General features: G+C 40.2%; 1 protein-coding gene across 16 annotated transcripts in view; it reads right to left on the reverse strand.

Annotated features, from left to right (window-relative positions):
* Window positions 1-21,514, reverse strand: part of PHLDB2 (pleckstrin homology like domain family B member 2) — a 130,420-nt gene that overhangs the window by 69,585 nt on the left and 39,321 nt on the right. For all 16 annotated transcript variants that reach the window (XM_060150628.1, XM_060150621.1, XM_060150629.1 and 13 more), the window contains one exon: window positions 1,372-1,755. In XM_060150628.1, coding sequence (XP_060006611.1) covers window positions 1,372-1,755 — 384 coding nt within the window. The remainder of the gene's footprint in view (window positions 1-1,371; window positions 1,756-21,514) is intronic.

Below are 21,514 nucleotides of genomic sequence, written 5' to 3' on the forward strand. Positions count from 1 at the left end.
TCGGCCTTCTGCCTAGGCCAGCCATCATGAGATCTGGTTGTGCTCCGTGGTCAGACGAATCCCGACCAGCCCTGGCTGAGAGTCTCGTGCTCCTGTGAGAGCTGCTGACCTGCTTGGTGTGGGTGGGTGTCTATAGGCCATTGTCTCAAGGCCTGTTTATGTTTTCCTTTCACTAAGTTTGGGTTTATTTTGGTTGGGTTGGCACTAATTCTTAAGATGCTGTGAGAACCATTTCATCCGAATGCCAAATAAATTTGTGTTCTGGGGAAAAAAACAAAAAAAAGAGGTACAAACAACTATGTATAAAATAAATAAGATATAAGGATAGATTGTCCAATGCAGGGAATATTGCCAATATTTTATAACAACTTTAAATGGAGTACAATCTATAAAAATATTGAATCACTATGTTGTACACCTGAAACTAATATTGGAAATCAACAATACTTTAATTTTTAAAAGTTAAATAAATAATAATAAAGGTGTCCTAAAGACAAAAAAATGGGTGAAGAACATGAGTGTCTCAAAATACAAATGAACAACTAAAAATATGAAAAGATGTCCAATTTTATGCATAATTAAAGGCAAGAAAATTAAAACATCATTAACTTAGCATATTAAAAATTTTTGATAATACGTAACTTTGGCAAGTGTATGAATAACAAGGTGCATGGATAAACTCTTACTCAGTGTCACCTGGAAATACACAGTCTTTTGAGAGTATAATTTGGGAATATTGATTAAAATGAATAATATACAAACTCTTTGACCTACCAATTCCACTTTTAGTAAGTGATCCTACAGACACATTTGTACAATTGTGCTAATATATATTTTCCAGAATATTTCTTGCACATATATTTTGTTGATAAAATACTGGAAACCATTTAAATAGGATTTCCAAACAATAAAATACTAGTCAACCAAAGAATGAGGCAGAACTGTGTATAGTAATATGCAAAGATGCTCCAGACATTCAGTGAGGGGAAAAAAAATCGTACAGAACACTATACTTGTATATATGTATGTCTATGCTTATAATATACAGCCATATATGCACAGAAATACTGAGAAGGCGTGTAAGACACTTTGTGTTTTTCTCTCTCAGTTGTACAATTGGAGGGGGCAGGGAGAAGAGAAATTGTTTTTCTTTATACTTTTCTGTACTGCTACATTTTCTAGAGTGCAAATTTGTTACTTTATAGTAAACACCCTAATTTGCTGCACCTTGCTTAGCCGATTACCTCTTAAATTGAAGCTTCACTGAAAACAGTTTGGAAAACAACCAGGATAAAACCTCTAGTGTCTAGGCCAGTGCAGATGCATATGGTTCAGGCCCTAAATTTAATCTGTGTGTGTGGCGGGCTTTACCTTTGGTAGGATGCTTAGATAAGCGGACTCGCTGGAAGCTTTCAGAAAGGCAGAGGAGGGCGGTGGGGGAGTCCTGGTGAGGTCCCTGATCAGTTCATCATTCCTGGAGCTCCTGAGGGAAAGGAAGCTGGCGCTACTCTGACTGAGGCTCCCGAAGCCTGCCAGGTCTGCATCGTGGAGAGAGCTTTTCTGGTGGCACCTGTATCTGGTGTCAGGGCTCACCAGGGCTTCTTCAAACACGGACTCCTCGTCAGAGAGCTGCAGCTTCTCCAGTTCCTTATTGATTTTCTGTACATCTGCCACAGTGGTGCCAGTGGACACGTGACTGTCAGGCTTTGTGTACTCAGCACAGAGACTGAGGATGGTCTCCAGACGCTGTCTCTCCTAGAACACAGAGGAGGGAAGGTCAGTGAGTTTGTGAGAAGGAGACAACTCCGAATAAAAAGATGGAAGCGGCTGGGACCCCTGGTGAATTCAGCCCACACATAATCCCACAGATACTTGGCTGGTGATGTTTTTCATCATCTTTGATGAACCCATTTATAAATCCAGATGAAACCTAGGTTAACAATGCCTGATTTTCCTCTCAAATTCAATTCTTTATGTGTATATGCCAGCGCTGATCCTAGCACATACTAGCACTCAGTGAGACCTTTCTTGATTTATCAATTCTCCAAACACTTCAAATGTTTTCGTTTAATCTCCTTTTTAAAATCTTCATCCCCTTCCCTCCCTCTACTATCCACCTTCAACAATATCTAGCTCATTCATCACTGTAGACTTAATATTTGAGTTTAAAATGAATTCTCTAGGGCTTCCCTGGTGGCGTAGTGGTTAAGAATCCGCCTGCCAATGCAGGGGACATGGGTTCGAGCCCTGGTTCAGGAAGATCCCACATGCCGCAGAGCAACTAAGCCAGTGCACCACACTAATGAGCCCGCGCTTTGGAACCCGCGAGCCACAACTACTGAGCCCGTGTGCCACAACTACTGAAGCCCATGCGCCTAGAGCCCGTGCTCCACAATGAACGAAGAGTAGCCCCCGCTCAACCACAACCAGAGAAAAAGCCTGCAACAAAGACCCAACACAGCCTAAAATAAATAATTTTTTTAAAAAACTATTAAAAAAATTAATTCTCTAACTTCCTTATAGAAATGTCATTCTACTGTTTAGACACACAAAAGGAGAATGCTACTTTAGAAAAGGCTTAATTTGAAAGGCACAATAACTAGGTCTTCAATTTTTTTCTTGAAATGCTTCAAATTTTTTAAAACTCTTTTTTATGTCTTGTCACCATATAAAGGTCTTTCCCACCAATTTCTCAAATGAAAAATTGAAATGATTTTTAAAAAAAGAGAATGTCACAAGAAGATGAAGAACATTTAATGTCACGTCCAGATAGAAAGAGAGCAGCATATTTCAAATTCTGAGATCATTCAATCTTTGAATCATTTAGCTGGAAAATAAAATGATAGTTTATTTGTCTAAAAAAAATCAATATAAGGCCATTGATGTCTATAATGGTACCACTAACTGACACTTCACCAAGCTCCCCGTGTAAAACACGTAGGTATTTATGATTTTTGACTTTAAGTAAACTTACTATACCTTTGTGAATAAGGGGATATAGTTTACAAAATGCTTATCATAAACCTAGACAGCACTCTTTGGAGTGGGGAATCTCAACATCTTCACCTTTCTCATTAGCCCAACTGCCAAAGTGAAAAAAAATAATAAAAGAGCAAAAATCATCTTTGGTTATTACATCTACCACATTGAAAAGAGAATTCAAAAGTCTTCCATAGAAAAATGTTTTCCAACCTAAACAGGAGGGAAATCCAAAAGGGAGGGGATATATGTATATATATGGCTGATGCATTTTGTTGTGCAGTAGAAGCTAACACAACATTGTAACGCAACTACACTCCAATAAAAATTAATTAAGAAAAAAAAAGAAAAGAGAAACGTTTTCCAAACTGGTTATCAGTAACAAAATAGAAAAGTGTTAAGTAGCCCTGGGCTGCTGTTTTTAATATCTAATTGCAGAAAATTTGTAAAAACTAAATTCTGAAGGTAGTTCTCTTTATTAGCGGAAGAGTATCAAATAGAAAAGTCAAATAGGAACAGACTAACATAATTCCCTGGTTTTCATTAAATACATCCATTAAATGACAAAATAGCATGAAATGACTTTCATCTGTCCTCTAAAGTACTCTCCCCACCCCAAAAATGCAACAGTTTGATCAAAAGGACTATTAAACTAGTTCTTATAAGCCCCACCTCCCTTTCACTGCCTGAACTTCTGGACTCCAGCTGCAGCTCCATCCTCATGGCCTCGTCCCACGGAAGGCACTCGGCTGCACAACCTCATCCCAGGCGCTTCTGCACGCTGTCCATCCAGGAGCCCTGATGCTTATTTATCTCTGTAGCCGCTACCAGCTGCCAAGCCCTACCCACCTCAGCTTTGTGGGGAAGGAGGGGGGGACACACAGCATTCATTGCCTTATTTTAAACTCCAACAATCTAGAAAAGTCTGCATGTGAATATGCAAAGACAACTGCAAGGGCGTATGTGAGGAAGGGGACAGGAACAAGATGTTGTATTTTACCCCTTCTCAAAAGCATCTGCATTAGAGGCTAATCTCCAAAGAAAAATTCTCTTTCTGCCATGTAGGTGAATTAAGTTGAAGCATCTAAACTCAGTCTTCGCTAATCTTCATAGATGACAATGTATGCATTCACCTCAACATTCACTACATTTGGGATTATCGGAAAGTTGTCAGTTTCTCTTTACCAGGGCACTAATGAACAGTGCGGTCCTCAAAAGCATGAAAGGTACTTCTGCCCAGCCTGTCATACATAGCAAAATTCCTCCCACATCTCCTTCCCAAAATAGTTTCTTTTGCTGCCAATGCCGTTGCTTAATTCCAGAGGGAATAAATGATCCCAGCCAGAAGATGAATGCTATTTCAGACAGTGAAACAGTATTCAAAGGCGGGTACACAGGAAGTTTGGTCTACTGCTATGTGCTTCTCTATTCTTATCACCCCATTCACAGCCCATCTGTTCAGGTTTGAATCACACATGGATGCAGCACTGCTGCCCACGAGTCTAACAGAAATCCAGACCGTGCTGAGACACACTGGCCCCATAAGAACTGCATCAAAGAAAAATAAACTGATGATGAGAAGTGCGTCAGAAGAAAGTCTGCGAGGCATTTCAGAAAGCACGAAAAGCCTTTTAAGGAAACCCTGCACAGAATTTACCCTCATAACTCTCCCTTGAGCCCTCTTCATCTTTCCCATTCATCACGCCAATATTCTCCACTCTGCATGACCTAAAACGAGGGGGGTCATTCCACACAGGACACTTTTGAGAATCAAATAGGGCACTATTAATAATTACGCTGGGACAGCAAGCACAAACTGGCACTGGCAACCTGAGATGTGTGGCTCTCTTTCTAAAATTCAATTTTCTTTAAGGCTTCACCTAACAATCTGCTGAATTAGGAGGCTATCCTCTTTGACATCTCCAATTCCTACCCACCCTTCCAAACCAGCAATCCACACAGCATTCTCATGAAAAAGGCACCAGTAGAGAGCCCAAATATCTAAATGGCCCAAAACATTGGTGTTAAGGGTTTAGAACGTAGGTCCCTTTGAATTATATTATTTAAAATACATTTTAATTTTTTTTCTCTCTCTCCATTTTCCCTTTCATCCAACTCCATATATCAAAGAAAGCACTGAAAGGGACAAAAGAGCTTAACAAATATACCTGAAGCGGGGACCAGGAGAAGATGCCGGAAGAGTAAGACGCGGAGATCACCTTCCTCCCCACAGATACATCAAATACATCTACACGTGGAAATGCTCCTACAGAACACCTACTGAACGCTGGCAGAAGACCTCAGACCTCCCAAAAGGCAAGAAACTCCCCACGTCCCTGGGTAGGGCAAAAGAAAAAACAGAGACAAAAGAATAGGGACGGCACCTGCACCAGTGGGAGGGAGCTGTGAAGGAGGAAAAGTTTCCACACACTAGAAGCCCCTTCGCGGGCGGAGACGGGGGATGGGCATGGGGGGAAGTTTCAGAGCCACGGAGGAGAGCACAGCAACAGGGGTGCGGAGGGCAAAGTGGAGAGACTGCCGCACAGAGGATCGGTGCCGACCAGCACTCACCAGCCCGAGAGGCTTGTCTGCTCACCCGCCGGGGCGAGCGGGGGCTGGGAGCTGAGGCTCGGACTTCGGTCGGAGCGCAGGGAGAGGACTGGGGTTGGCGGCGTGAACACAGCCTGAAGGGGGCTAGTGCGCCACGGCTAGCCGGGAAGGAGTCCGGTAAAGTCTGGAGCTGCCGAAGAGAAAAGAGACTTTTTCTTCCCTCTTTGTTCCTGGTGCGCCAGGAGAGGGGATTAAGAGCGCCGCGTAAAGGAGCTCCAGAGACGGCATGAGTCGCGGCTAACAGAGCGGACCCCAGAGACGGGCATGAGACGCTAAGGCTGCTGCTGCCGCCACCAAGAAGCCTGTGAGCAAAAACAGGTCACTAACCCCACCTCCCCTCCCGGGATCCTGTGCAGCCCACCACTGCCAGGGTCCCGTGATCCAGGGACAACTTCCCCAGGAGAACGCACGGCGTGCCTGAGGCTGGTGCAACGTCACGCTGGCCTCTGCCGCCACAGGTTCGCCCTGCACTCCGTACCCCTCCCTCCCCCCGGCCTGAGTGAGCCAGAGCCCCCGTATCAGCTGCTCCTTTAACTCCGTCCTGTCTGAGCAAAGAACAGATGCCCTCAGGCGACCTACACACAGAGGCGGGGCCAAAACCAAAACTGAACCCTGGGAGCTGTGCGAACAGAGAAAGGGAAATCTCTCCCAGCAGCCTCAGGAGCAGCAGATTAAATCTCCACAATCAACTTGATGTACCCTGCATCTGTGGAATACCCGAATAGACAATGAACCATCCCAAATTGAGGAGGTGGACTTTGGGAGCAAGATATATTTTCCCCTTTTCCTCTTTTTTGTGAGTGTGTATGTGTATGCTTCTGGGTGAGATTTTGTCTGTATAGCTTTGCTTTCACCATTTGTCCTAGAATTCTGTCCCTCCATTCTTTTTTTTTTCTTCTTTTTTTAAATAACTTTATTTTATTATCCTACTTTATTTTATTTTATCCTCTTTCTTTCATTCTTTCTATATTTTCTCCCTTTTATTCTGAGCCGTGTGGATGAAAGGCTCTTGGTGCTCCAGCCAGGAGTCAGTGCTGTGCCTCTGAGGTGGGAGAGCCAACGTCAGGACACTGGTCCACAAGACACCTCCCAGCTCCACGTAATATCAAACAGCAAAAATCTCCCAGGGATCTCCATCTCAACACCAACACCCAGCTTCACTCAATGACCAGCAAGCTACAGTGCTGGACACCCTATGCCAAACAACTAGCAAGACAGGAACACAGCCCCCATCCATTAGCAGACAGGCGGCCTAAAATCATAATCACAGACACCCCAAAACACACCACCAGACGTGGACCTGCCCACCAGAAAGACAAGATCCAGTCTCATCCACCAGAACACAGGCACTAGTCCCCTCCACCAGGAAGCCTACACAACCCACTGAACCAACCTTAGCCACTGGGGACAGACACCAAAAACAACGGGAACTACGAACCTGCAGCCTGCGAAAAAGAGATCCCAAACACAGTAAGTAAGCAAAATGAGAAGACAGAAAAACACACAGCAGATGAAGGAGCAAAGTAAAAACCCACCAGACCTAAAAAATGAAGAGGAAATAGGCAGTGTACCTGAAAAAGAATTCAGAATAATGATAGTAAAGATGATCCAAAATCTTGGAAATAGAGTAGAAAAAATGTAAGAAACATTTAACAAGGACCTAGAAGAACTAAAGAGGAAACAAGCAATGATGAACAACACAATATATAAAATAAAAATACTCTAGAAGGGATGAATAGCAGAATAACTGAGGCAGAAGAACGGATAAGTGACCTGGAAGATAAAATAGTGGAAATAATTACTGCAGAGCAGAATAAAGAAAAAAGAATGAAAAGAACTGAGGACAGTCTCAGAGACCTATAGGACAACATTAAATGCACCAACATCCGAATTACAGGGGTCCCAGAAGAAGAAGAGAAAAAGAAAGGGACTGAGGAAATATTTGAAGAGATTATAGTTGAAAACTTCCCTAATATGGGAAAGGAAGTAGTTAATCAAGTTCAGGAAGGACAGAGAGTCCCATACAGGATAAATCCAAGGAGAAACATGCCAAGACACATATTAATCAAACTATCAAAAATTAAATACAAAGAAAACATATTAAAAGCAGCAAGGGAAAAACAACAAATAACACACAAGGGAATCGCCATAGGTTAACAGCTGATCTTTCAGCAGAAACTCTGCAAGCCAGGAGGGACTGGCAGGACATATTTAAAGTGATGAAGGAGAAAAACCTGCAACCAAGATTACTCTACCCAGCAAGGATCTCATTCCGATTTGATGGAGAAATTAAAACCTTTACAGACAAGCAAAAGCTGAGAGAGTTCAGCACCACCAAACCAGCTTTACAACAAATGCTAAAGGAACTTCTCTAGGCAAGAAACACAAGAGAAGGAAAAGACCTCCAATAGCAAACCCAAAACAATTAAGAATATGGGAATAGGAACATACATATCGATAATTACCTTACTGTAAATGGATTGAATGCTCCCAGCAAAAGACACAGACTGGCTGAATGGATACAAAAACAAGACCCATATATATGCTGTCTACAAGACACCCACTTCAAACCTAGGGACACTTACAGATGGAAAGTGAGGGGATGGAAAAAGGTATTCCATGCAAATGGAAATCAAAAGAAAGCTGGAATAGCAATTCTCATATCAGACAAAATAGACTTTAAAATAAAGACTATTACAAGAAACAAAGGACACATTGATCAAGGGATCAATCCAAGAAGAAGATATAACAATTGTAAATATTTATGCACCCAACATAGGAGCACCTCAATACATAAGGCAAATACTAACAGCCATAAAAGGGGAAATCGACAGTAACATGCTATAACACCCCCCTTTCACCAACAGACAGATCATCCAAAATGAAAATAAATAAGGAAACACAAGCTTTAAATGATACATTAAACAAGACGGACTTATTTGATATTTATAGGACATTCCATCCAAAAACAACAGAATACACAATTTTCTCAAGTGCTCCTGGAATATTCTCCAGGATAGATCATATCTTGGGTCACAAATCAAGCCTTGGTAAATTTAAGAAAATTGAAATTGTATGAAGTATCTTTTCTGACCACAACGCTATGACACTAGATATCAATTACAGGAAAAGATCTGTAAAAACTACAAACACATGGAGTCTAAACAATACACTACTTAATAACCAAGAGATCACTGAAGAAATCAAAGAGGAAATCTAAAAATACCTAGAAACAAATGACAATGGAGACAAGACGACCCAAAACCTATGGGATGCAGCAAAAGCAGTTCTAAGAGGGAAGTTTATAGCAATACAATCCTACCTTAAGAAACAGGAAACATCTCAGACAAACCTAACCTTGCACCTAAAGCAATTAGAGAAAGAAGAACAAAAAAAACCCAAAGTTAGCAGAAGGAAAGAAATCATAAAGATCAAATCAGAAATAAATGAAAAAGAAATGAAGGAAACGATAGCAAAGATCAATGAAACTAAAAGCTGGATCTTTTAGAAGATAAACAAAATTGATAAACCTTTAGCCAGACTCATCAAGAAAAAATGGGAGAAGACTCAAATCAATAGAATTAGAAATGAAAAAGGAGAAGTAACAACTGACACTGCAGAAATACAAAGGATCATGAGAGATTACTACAAGCAACTCTATGCCAATAAAATGGACAACTTGGAAGAAATGGACAAATTCTAAAAAATGTACAACCTGCCGAGACTGAACCAGGAAGAAATAGAAAATATGAACAGACCAATCACAAGCACTGAAATTGAAACTGTGATTAAAAAGCTTCCAACAAACAAAAGCCTAGGACCAGATGGCTTCACAGGCGAATTTTATCAAACATTTAGAGAAGAGCTAACACCTATCCTTCTCAAACTCTTCCAAAATAGAGCAGAGAGAGGAACACTCCCAAACTCATTCTACAAGGCCACCATCACCCTGATACCAAAACCAGACAAAGATGTCACAAAGAAAGAAAACTACAGGCCGATATCACTGATGAACATAGATGCAAAAATCCTCAACAAAATACTAGCAAATACTATCTCCAAAATTTATAAGCAGCTCATGCAGCTCAATAACAAAAAAACAAACAACCCAATCCAAAAATGGGCACAAGACCTAAATAGACATTTCTCCAAAGAAGATATACAGACTGCCAACAAACACATGAAAGAATGCTCAACATGATTAATCATTAGAGAAATGCAAATCAAAACTACAATGAGATATCATCTCACACCAGTCAGAATGGCCATCATCAAAAAATCTAGAAACAATAAATGCTGGAGAGGGTGTGGAGAATAGGGAACCCTCTTGCACTGTTGGTGGGAATGTAAATTGATACAGCCACTGTGGAGAACAGTAAGGAGGTTCCTTAAAAAGCCACAAATAGAACTACCATATGACCCATCAATCCCACTACTGGGCATATACCCTGAGAAAACCATAATTCAAAAAGAGTCATGTACCAAAATGTTCATTGCAGCTCTATTTATAATAGCCCAGAGATGGAAACAACCAAAGTGTCCATCATCAAATTAATAGATAAAGAAGATGTGGCACATATATACAATGGAATATTACTCAGCCATAAAAAGAAACGAAATTGAGCTATTTGTAATGAGGTGGATAGACCTAGAATCTGTCATACAGAGTGAAGTAAGTCAGAAAGAAAAAGACAAATACCGTATGCTAACACATATATATGGAATTTAAGAAGGGAAAAAAATGTCATGAAGAACCTAGGGGTAAGACAGGAATAAAGACACAGACCTACTAGAGAATGGACTTGAGGATATGGGGAGGGGGAAGGGTAAGCTGTGACAAAGCGAGAGAGAGGCATGGACATATATACACTACCAAATGTAAGGTAGATAGCTAGTGGGAAGCAGCCGCATAGCACAGGGAGATCAGCTCGGTGCTTTGTGACCGCCTGGAGGGGTGGGATAGGGAGGGTGGGAGGGAGGGATATGCAAGAGGGAAGAGATATGGGAACATAGGTATATATATAACTGATTCATTTTGTTGTAAAGCAGAAACTAACACACCATTGTAGAGCAATTATACTCCAATATAGATGTTAAAAAAAAAGTTGTAGGTCAAATAGAAAAATAAATGCTATTATATAAATAAAAAAAAGAATAAAATATCTAGGAATAAACCTACCTAAGGAGACAAAAGACCTGTATGCAGAAAATTATAAGACAATGATGAAAGAAATTAAAGATGATACAAATAGATGGAGAGATATACCATGTTCTTGGATTGGAAGAATCAACATTGTGAAAATTACTCTACTACCGAAAGCAATCTACAGATTCAATGCAATCTCTATCAAACTACCACTAGCACTTTTCACAAAACTAAAACAAAAAATTTCACAAGTTGTGTGGAAACACAAAAGACCCCGAATAGCCCAAGCAATCTTGAGAAAGAAAAACAGAGCGGGAGGAATCAGGCTCCCTGTCTTCAGACTATACTACAAAGTGACAGTAATCAAGACAGTATGGTACTGGCACAAAAACAGAAAGATAGATCAATGGAACAGGATAGAAAGCCCAGAGATAAACCCACGCACATATGGTCACCTTATCTTTGATAAAGGAGGCAAGAATATAGAGTGGAGAAAAGACAGCCTCTTCAATAAGTGGTGCTGGGAAAACTGGACAGGTTCATGTGCAAGTATGAAATTTGAACACTCCCTAACACCATACACAAAAATAAACTCAAAATGGATTAAAGACCTAAATGTAAGGCCAGATACTATCAAACTCTTAGAGGAAAACATAGGCAGAACACTCTATGACATAAATCAGAGCAAGATCCTTTTTGACCCACCTCCTAGAGAAATGGAAATAATAACAAAAATAAACAAATGGGACCTAATGAAACTTCAAAGCTTTTGCACAGCAAAGGAAACTATAAACAAGACCAAAAGACAACCCTCACAATGGTAGAAAATATTTGTAAATGTAGCAACTGACAAAGGATTAATCTGCAAAATTTACAAGCAGCACATGCAGCTCAATATCAAAAAAACAAACAAACCAATCCAAAAATGGGCACAAGACCTAAACAAACATTTCTCCAAAGAAGATATACAGATTGCCAACAAATACATGAAAGAATGCTCAACATGATTAATCATTAGAGAAATGCAAATCAAAACTACAATGAGATATCATCTCACACCGGTCAGAATGGCCATCATCAAAAAATCTAGAAACAATAAATGCTGGAGAGGGTGTGGAGAATAGGGAACCCTCTTGCACTGTTGGTGGGAATGCAAATTGATACAGCCACTATGGAGAACAGTATGGAGGTTCCTTAAAAAAGTAAAAATAGAATTACCATATGACCCAGCAATCCCACTACTGGGCATATACCCTGAGAAAACCATAATTCAAAAAGAGTCATGTACCAAAATGTTCATTGCAGCTCTATTTACAATAGCCAGGACATGGAAGCAACCTAAGTGTCCGTCAACAGATGAATGGATAAAGAAGATGTGGCCCATATATACAATGGAATATTACTCAGCCATAAAAAGAAATGAAATTGAGTTATTTGTAGTGAGGTGGATGGACCTAGAGTCTGTCATACAGAGTGAAGTAAGTCAGAAAGAGAAAAACAAATACCATATGCTAACACAAATATATGGAATCTAAGAAAAAGAAAAAAAATGCTCATGAAGAACCTAGGGGTAAGACAGGAATAAAGACACAGACCTACTAGAGAATGGACTTGAGGATATGGGGAGGGGGAAGGGTAAGCTGTGACAAAGTGAGAGAGTGGCATGGACATATATACACTATGAAACGTAAGGTAGATAGCTAGTGGGAAGCAGCCGCATAGCACAGGGAGACCAGCTCGGTGGTTTGTGACCACCTAGAGGGGTGGGATAGGGAGAGTGGGAGGGAGGGAGACGCAAGAGGGAAGAGATATGAGAACATATGTATATGTATAACTGATTCACTTTGTTATAAAGCAGAAACTAACACACCATTGTAAAGCAATTATACTCCAATAATGATGTTAAATACATACATACATACATATATATATATATATATATATATATATATATATATATATATACCTGAAGAAAATGTTGCACAATTATTTTCCTTACTGGTTAAAAAAAATGTTGTGGGCCGAGTGTATGTCTTTTGACCTCAGAGCTCTCTTTATTTTTCAGAGGAATATGTCTGGCACTGACCCACTTCAGTTCACAGTTCTCGGTCAGGAACTCTTCCATCTCCTGAACCCATCCAGTCCCCTTGTAATCAACAGCAGCCAGTCTAGGCCCTAGGCCTGTGAATATAATCTAGAAATACATTATGCGGAAAATCAAGTGCTGATACTTAAGCACAGGTGAAATCTTTGTTAAAATCCCTCTTTTAACAGCCACTATGGAGAAAAGTACAGAGATTCCTTAAAAAACTAAAAATAGAGTTACCATATGATCCTGTAAACCCACTCCTGGGCATATATCTGGAGAAAACTATAATTTGGAAAGAAAGATGCACCCCAATATTCATTGCAGCACTGTTTACAATGACCAAGACATGGAAACAACGTAAGTGTCCATCAACAGATGAATGGATAAAGAAGATGTGGTGCATATACACAATGGAATATTACTCAACCATAAAAGAGAATGAAGTTCATGTTGCAGCAAAATGAATGGACCTAGAATTATCATATTAAGTGAAGTAAGTCAGACAAAGACAAATATCTTATGATATTGCTTATATGTGGACTCAAAAAAAAAAAGGTACAAATGAACATATTTACAAAAAAGAAATAGACCCACAGACATAGAAAACAAGCTTACGGTTACCAAGGGGAAAGGAGGGCAGAGGGATAAATTAGGAGTTTGGGATTAACACATACACGCTACTATATATAAAATAGATAACCAACAAGGACCTACTGTATAGCACAGGGAACTATACTCAGTATTTTGTAATAACCTATAGGGGAAAAGAATCTAAAAAAGAATATATATATTACATATTATATATATATATATATATATATATATATAAAGCTGAATCACTGGGTACATCTGAAACTAACAGGACATTATAAATCAACTATACTTCAATAAAAAAAAACCTCAAGAAAAAAGAAAAGAAAATCCCTCTTTTATAATTATATACGTTAGGTCATTTATTACATAAAACAAAGGGTTAACCTTTAACGGTTAGAAACAATTTAGTTGAAAGGAGATTTTTCTCTAGTTAAGAGGACCTGTTATAACTGATAAAAAAGACCTCTCTCTTCTGTTAACTCTAGGGATTCAATGTTTCCATATCTTCAGTTCAATAACAATCTATTAAGTTACTCTGCCCGGTAACATACTGGGGATACAAAGAGGAAAAAAGACAGCATTTCTACCCTCAAATCTTTCACAAGAGGCACAAATAGTCAATCGATTAAAGAAACAGTGATAACAGAGGTTTACCGAAAGCCAATGGATTCTTTTATGGGAAAGCAACGCACAAAAATTACAGAAAAAGAAATGTGAGTTGAGTCCTAAAGGATAAGTAGTCTGGTCTGTTGGACAGGTGGGCAGGGCATTTCTGTAAAGGAACCATATAATCAAAGGCATAGAGTCATGGATTCTCATAGTATGCTCAGAGATCATCAACTATTATGTGGCTAGAGCGATGGGGTTCTTTGGAGGAAGAGGAATGAGGTACATGCAAGAAATGGGCCAAATTTCTTCCTCTTTATATCAGGACTTGTTAGATCCCAATACCCTAAATAAACTTTGGGAATAAATTCATAGGGTATACTGCCGGGAGCCATATAGGAAGTGCCTTTGAGTCTCAGCACGGACGAGACCCATAGTGCCAAGCAAAGCTGGTACTGTCAGGTACAAATAAGGAGAAGCAAAGCTCTCCTCTGTGTGGTTCCCTTGTTCTCCTCTACTTTTGCTTAAGGTGATTTTTATGGGATCGCTATTAGTATTGGGATATATTATTCATAGTTTGGTGGAGGGTTTAGGAAAAGACCCTGATTTAGGGTAAAACTAAAAAAGATTATGATTACCCCGGCTCCCTTAAAGACTACACCTGAAATCCCCATTCCCAGGCTAGGGCATTGGGTTCAGGGAAATATATAGGAACATTTGTGTGGTAAAAGCTTACTTTAGAAGACGAGTTATGGCCCTCCGGGGGAGCTAGAGATATGTTAAAAAACACTTGGGTATGGTGGTGGGAAAGTTTTATGCTATAATGGGGTATAGCAAATTAGATAGAGTAGGCTATTTGGCAACCTTTAATAAGTTTAATTGTTTTTTGTATAGAAATAGATATAAAGCACAGATTATATTTTGTAAGTATTTTACAAAGGAACTTGGTGATCAAAGGTACAACGCCCTCCCTTGAGAGTTGTTAAAAGAATAATGTGCTTGAGTTTGTGCTTTGAATAACTGGCTGATTGAATAGAACATACAGGTACAAGAACATCTAATTTTGAAACCGCAGACTGCGTTCCTGACCTTTTTATGTGACCAAGAGATGTGTGACCAACATGTACCTAACCACAGGGGACGAAAAAGACTATAAGCGATAAAAAGATTACTTAACCTGTTTAACCTGCTGATGTAATCTGCTAATGTAAATTACTTTTGTTTTATGGCTCATGTAAGGGATTTTTTTGGTATGGGAATAAGGTTACTAAGATTGAAAATGAGATTACTTTATAGTATAAGTACTACAGAATCAAGAAAATAAATTTGTCAGATCCTTGCATCCTTTGAGGTGTCTTGTGGTCTGTCCACGCCGACTCCGTCTCCCCTTTGGGTAAAACCTGTCCAGCTGGGGCTGGTCCCCGGCAGTATACCAGCATGGGTCAGAGACCTTGGTCTAAAAGTGGATGGCAGAATGAGAAGAGCTGGAGCTGACGGCAAGTAAGCAGAATTTCTAGGATTCCACGATCAAACTCTGATGTCTCAATTAGGTAGGTCAATAAGGAGGAAAAACAGAAGCAATGGCTAAAAGTCCTTTCTGTGGGTCTATTTGTTTTTAGAGATAAATCCCTTAGGGTAGAGATAAGTCCCTGGGGCTTTTAAGATCAGTCCTCTTCTTTCTGGGCACAGAATAAAATGGTTCTTCTCTTCCCAACCCCCAAACTGGATATGACTGTCAAACTTGCATCAGCCAATGAAATGTGAGAAGCAACAAGTGTCACTTCTGCCTGAACGGCCAGCACAGGATTCATTACATGCCTGACTTTGTCATGGCAGCGTGACACTCCAGATGACGTTGGTTCCATCAGTCTGGGCCCTGAGTGAGGAACTGTGGAGCAGAGGCCTCATTCATCCCAAGCTGGCCACGGGGTATGAAGGAGAAACAGATCTATGTTGCGTTGAACTTTTGAGATACACTTGCTGTATAATAAAGAATTTGACTTTGCCCAAAGAGAAGTCTGCCTCTGCCGTTGGCTTCTGGAAGGTGATCTATTTCATACCTGACATGAGTGTTTTTGTTCATTAGGGCAAGTTTGGCCACACCAGATAATCTTAGGGGCAAGTCTGGCCACACCAGATAATCTTAGGGTGGGGACTGGACACTCCAGAGACACCAACCATGTGATTTCACGTGAGTGCTTTGGGTCATGTGGTATCAATCGACCTGGAGACAGAGATTAACAACGTGGACAATCAATCAACTATGGATTGTGTGATGAAGTCCAATAAAAACTCTGGACACCAAAGTTCAGGTAAGCTTCCTTGGTGGCCTACTCCATGTGTGCTATCACACACCAATGAAAGTAGAGTAACGCATCCTGACACCAAAGGGAAGGGACAGTGGAAGCTTCACATCTGGAAACATCTGACTCTGCTTTATACATCTCTTCCTTTGGCTGATCTTTGGCTGTAGCCTTTCCCTGTAACAAACAATAATCGTGACTATAATAGCTTTCAGTGGGTTCTGTCAGTCTTTCTATGGAATTATTGAACCTGAGAGTGGTCTCGGGAACACCTTGAACTCGCAGTTAGTGTCAGAAGTGAGGACTGGTCTTGGAGACTGTGCCTTTTAACCTTGTAATTGGCCTTACACTTACCCAAACATTGCCCTAGTATTGTTTTCGTCAGTTGAGGACAAAAGATCTGATTAAGAAACTGTATACATAAGTAAGGAGTTTTTATTGCTTGGTTTTACAAACTATCTTCATGGAAGTCAGTTTAATGTGTAGCTAAGGATATTTTATTTTACTTTATAGACTGGCCGGGAAGTCTACCTTCAGGCTTGTGGTCAGGAAAGTACTTTATTCTGCCACCCTGAGTTTAAATAGATGTGCACGCGTGCCATCAGAAGGGCTGAGCTGGAAGGAGGCACATCTGACAAACAAAAGAGTAATGGTTTTGTGTGACTGTATCTGCTCTGGAGGCAACTGCAAGTTATTTAGAGAGTTACTAATAATGTGACAACTACTAATTGATCAACAAACATTTGTTATACACAGATTACTATTAGGACGTTGCATCGCATACAGCTGTTCTCCTTCCATAGTAATGGACAACTCAGTACTGAGGGAGAGTTAAGACATATGCAAATAACTAAGGCAACACTTACCACTCAGTTTTCAGTACCTGTTTCTCAAATATACTCAGTACACTCAAATGCACAAACACTGCCTAAGGAGATCAAGGCCATCTTGCTTAAACTCCCTAAACTTCCCTCCTCTATCATCTTTATCTAGCTGGTCCTCCTTTCCTCACTGTACCATAGTGGTTAAAAGCATGAACTTTGGAGCCATGCTGCTTGGGTTTGAATGCTGCTTCCATAGCTACTCATGTGGCCCTGGGCAAGTCATTTGGCTTTTCTGAGTCTTAGTTCCTCATGTATAGAACAGGGGATTACTGGAGTATCTACCTTATAGGGTGGTTGTGAAGATTTTAAAAAATATATATAGATAGCTGGCACTCAGAATGCTGTCTGGGACACAGTAAACATAATAAAAGAATTAGCTCAGTTACCTAAGGAGCGTCCCTCAGTCTTTCCAAGGCAAAGCCCCCTGCTTGCGCCATTGCGTCCATTTCTCTCCCACCTTCTTTGTGGCTTTGGTCTATTAATTATCTCTCCTCCTACACTCTTATTTCCTCTCTATTGACTCCTTCTCCTCTGTCTGAAAACGTACTCAAACCCCTTCCCTACACCCCCAATAACAATTAAATTATCAATTAAACAACTAATTATCCTTATCAGATGACGCAGTAGCTCTACCCTTCTACTTCCCTTCCTTCCTTCATGCCCCACCACTCCACACTCCCGATCTCAAAGAAGTTGCCAATGTTCAACACGTCACTTCCCATCAACCCCAGCCCTTTGCAGTCTGGGGCAGTGTGTCCTGCATTTGTGCGGATTGGACACACGGTAAGAGAAGGGGGCACCTCCCACTTCTCCAGGAAAATTAGGGGTAAAGTGACCAGAAATAGGAGAAGCACTTTGAAATAAAGATATTTTCATGAAGGGGGCTTGGTAACCCTCTCTGTCATCTTATATTTTAATGATCTGTGGGGTAAAATGGCTTTTCCCTCTCACAGAACCACTGGATTTTCAGGGCAGAATCTGTGTTAAGTTTGATTAAGCGGAAAGACCATTTATTTGGATTTGAAGTTCTGGACTTACCAGATCCATAACACAGAAGCTCAATCTTTCTAGTCTATTACCTGGTCTGTAAAACAGAGATTGTAAAATTAGCGCCTACCCTTAAGTTCTTGGAGAAACCGATAAGAGCTTGTGCATGAGAACATTTCATACACTTTATACTATAAAGTTTACAGCTGGTGCCTGAGCAGGTCCTCAGTGTTTGTTAAACAGGATTAGAGATGGTTCCCATTGTTCCCATTTCATGTGTATGACGTGAAATAGACAATTGTCTTGTGGGTCCTAGGGAACCATCTCTAATCCTGGTTAACAAACAAACCTGAAAAACAAATCCAATTGTTTTCAGGCAAAGGAAATACAGGAAAAATATGTTATGTAGCCAAATGGCTCCCTGAAAATTCACAAATCTATGGGGTTCCTTTGCCAATCTGGAAAGAGAGAGAATGCCCTCATTGCCCAAAATGTGTCCCCATGGTAGATCATGTGCCTGAGCCCAGTCGCCACAGTAACCCAGGGAGGAAGGAATTTTTTCTGTCACTGACTGCCATTTGGTCCCTCTATCCCCACCGTTACAGAGCAACATATATTCCCTACAGCATAAGTCCAGTGGAGTAGCTTCTAGAAAGAACTACCTTCCAAAAAATCCATCTCCTATCCAGTGCACACTTCACCCTTGACATAAAACCCAGTCCCTGGGCTTCCCTCGTGGTGCAGTGGTTGAGAGTCCGCCTGCCGATGCAGGGGACGTGGGTTTGTGCCCCGGTCCGGGAAGATCCCACATGTCGCGGAGCAGCTGGGCCCGTGAGCCATGGCCGCTGAGCCTGCGCGTCCGGAGCCTGTGCTCCGCAACGGGAGAGGCCACAGCAGTCAGAGGCCCGCGTACCACAAAAAAAAAAAACAAAAAAAAACCCAGTCCCTGCCCTGTGAGTACATGCCTCATTCAAATACCTGAGGAGTTTACCACATCCTGCCTTTGCTCATACCCAAAGAAATTCAGTTCTTTTCATCTTATTTCATAAATATATCCTCACACTCCTGATCATTTTTTTTAATTACTATTACTCATAGCCCCTTAAACCTGCTTGCCTCTACTATTATTTTTAGCTGTGTCCCTCTCCTAGAAAGAGCTTATATTTAAAAAATATGTATGAATATAAGTATATGTTTAATTATTAACACATTTATAAAATATATTTAAATATTAGTTTCATCGCTTAATATATAATTATATGAATTACATATAATACAAGTGTATGCTGAGGTAACGTTAATTTTTATTCTCATTTATATCAGGCATGTCCTAAAATACTACCACTTGATTAAATTAATCCTGTTACTTTTTAATCCAAGAATGTTTTCTCAACTTGCTTTTTCCACCTCTATCTATTCCTTGCATTTGCTAGGCAGACTCAAGTTAATCTCTGACCACCTAACTAGGATCTTCTGTATTTTACTCCTTCCCTGATGCCTTTTTTGCATCATTTTGCCATTTAAAATCAACTGACAGATATGCAAGTTTTGATAAGTTTTACTTTTATAAAATATCAGTCTAGGGCTTCCCTGGTGGCGCAGTGGTTGAGAGTCCACCTGCCAATGCAGGGGACACGGGTTCGTGCCCCGGTTCGGGAAGATCCCACATGCCGCGGAGCGGCTGGGCCCATGAGTCATGGCCGCTGAGCCTGCGCATCCGGAGCCTGTGCTCCGCAACGGGAGAGGCCACAACAGTGAGAGGCCCGCATACCGCAAAAAAAAAAAAAAAAAAAAAAAAAATCAGTCTTGTGGTGACCTACTCTTAAAATATTACAAGATGCCATTTGAAAGAAAATGCCCGTTATGAATGACTACATAACAGAAAATTTAAGGGGGAAAATAATACACTTCTCCCTACAGACTGAAAAACATTGGCTGTAAAGAAATGAAATTCATGTGATCAATATAATCATAATTTCCACAGTGTGTAAGAAAAATATGCCAGGTATTTTTCCTCTTACACAGACAGGGTTTCGGAAGAAAATCTACATGGTGTCTGAGTCCCTTCGGTTAAAGAAATTATGCTATTGTTCTATACCATTAAAGAAAACATGACAAAACAAAAGTCCAATAGTACTGTCATTTCTTTACATCTTCACCTTGGCTTAACTAAGTTCCAGAGGATCTTTTTGTTTTGTTTTGTTGTTCTTGTTGTTTCTCCTGAAAGACCACAGTTTACAATATACAATCCATTGAAATACTTTTAGAATATTATGTAATATCTTATATTGTTCAATCAAAACCAATTCATGAGAGGTATCAAAACTCAATTTTCACATTTGAAAATCTATCCTAAAAAATAAACTCTCTTTTTTTTAATGCACAAAGAAGTTGGTGGAGTAAAAATGTAAGAAAGTATAACAAGTGAAAAAAAGAGACTGGGCTATCACATATCAACTGAAAGTACTGCAATGCAACTATGGATGGGAGATACATCTCATGGGAAATACTATGTGTTAAAATTTAAAAAGCATGCTAGCTGGCTTCCCTGGTGGTGCAGTGGTTGAGAGTCCGCCTGTCGATGCAGGCGACACGGGTTTGAGCCCCGGTCCGGGAATATCCCACATGCCGTGAAGCGGCTGGGCCCGTGAGCCATGGCCGCTGAGCCGGTGCATCCGGAGCCTGTGCTCTGCAACAGGAGAGGCCACAACAGTGAGAGGCCCACGTACCGCAAAAGAAATAAAAAGAAAAAAAAAAGAAAAAGAAAAAGCATGCTAGCAAGTTTTATATATAGAAATTCAAAATAAACAATGACATGTCTTCTTTATTTGAGCTGTTAGGAAAGTAACAATATTTTCCTTTCTCCCAAGACAACTTTCAAAAATTGCAATCTCTGTCTAACATGATTTAGGCCTTGGTCTTCATGAGCTGATGGAAAAGACAAACTTTCAAAGTTCTGGCTCTGTTATTCTACAATCAAAATAAAAGAATAATACATGTCTGAAGAAACTTGTTCTTTTTAACTGTACTTTTAGCATTTTCTTAAAATTATCTTTTTTCAAAATCTGAATTACAATCCCAGAGCTGGGATAGGGTCTTAGCCATTTTGAATGAGAAAAACATCAATTTTTCCAAACCGAAATTCTTTTGTAAAACATGTCCCCACAGAAATATTTCCCCCTTGCAGTCAATTAGACTTCACCAGAGCAAAGTTCTTGGCTATTCTGAACTTGCAAAAACCAGTCTCACCGATTTCTGCTTTTGGGAAGATGGTGTAGAGGTCCTTATCCCTATTCTTCTCACTAAGTACTACTCA

This window comes from Lagenorhynchus albirostris, chromosome 5, assembly GCF_949774975.1.
Source record: "Lagenorhynchus albirostris chromosome 5, mLagAlb1.1, whole genome shotgun sequence".
Classification (NCBI taxonomy): domain Eukaryota; kingdom Metazoa; phylum Chordata; class Mammalia; order Artiodactyla; family Delphinidae; genus Lagenorhynchus; species Lagenorhynchus albirostris.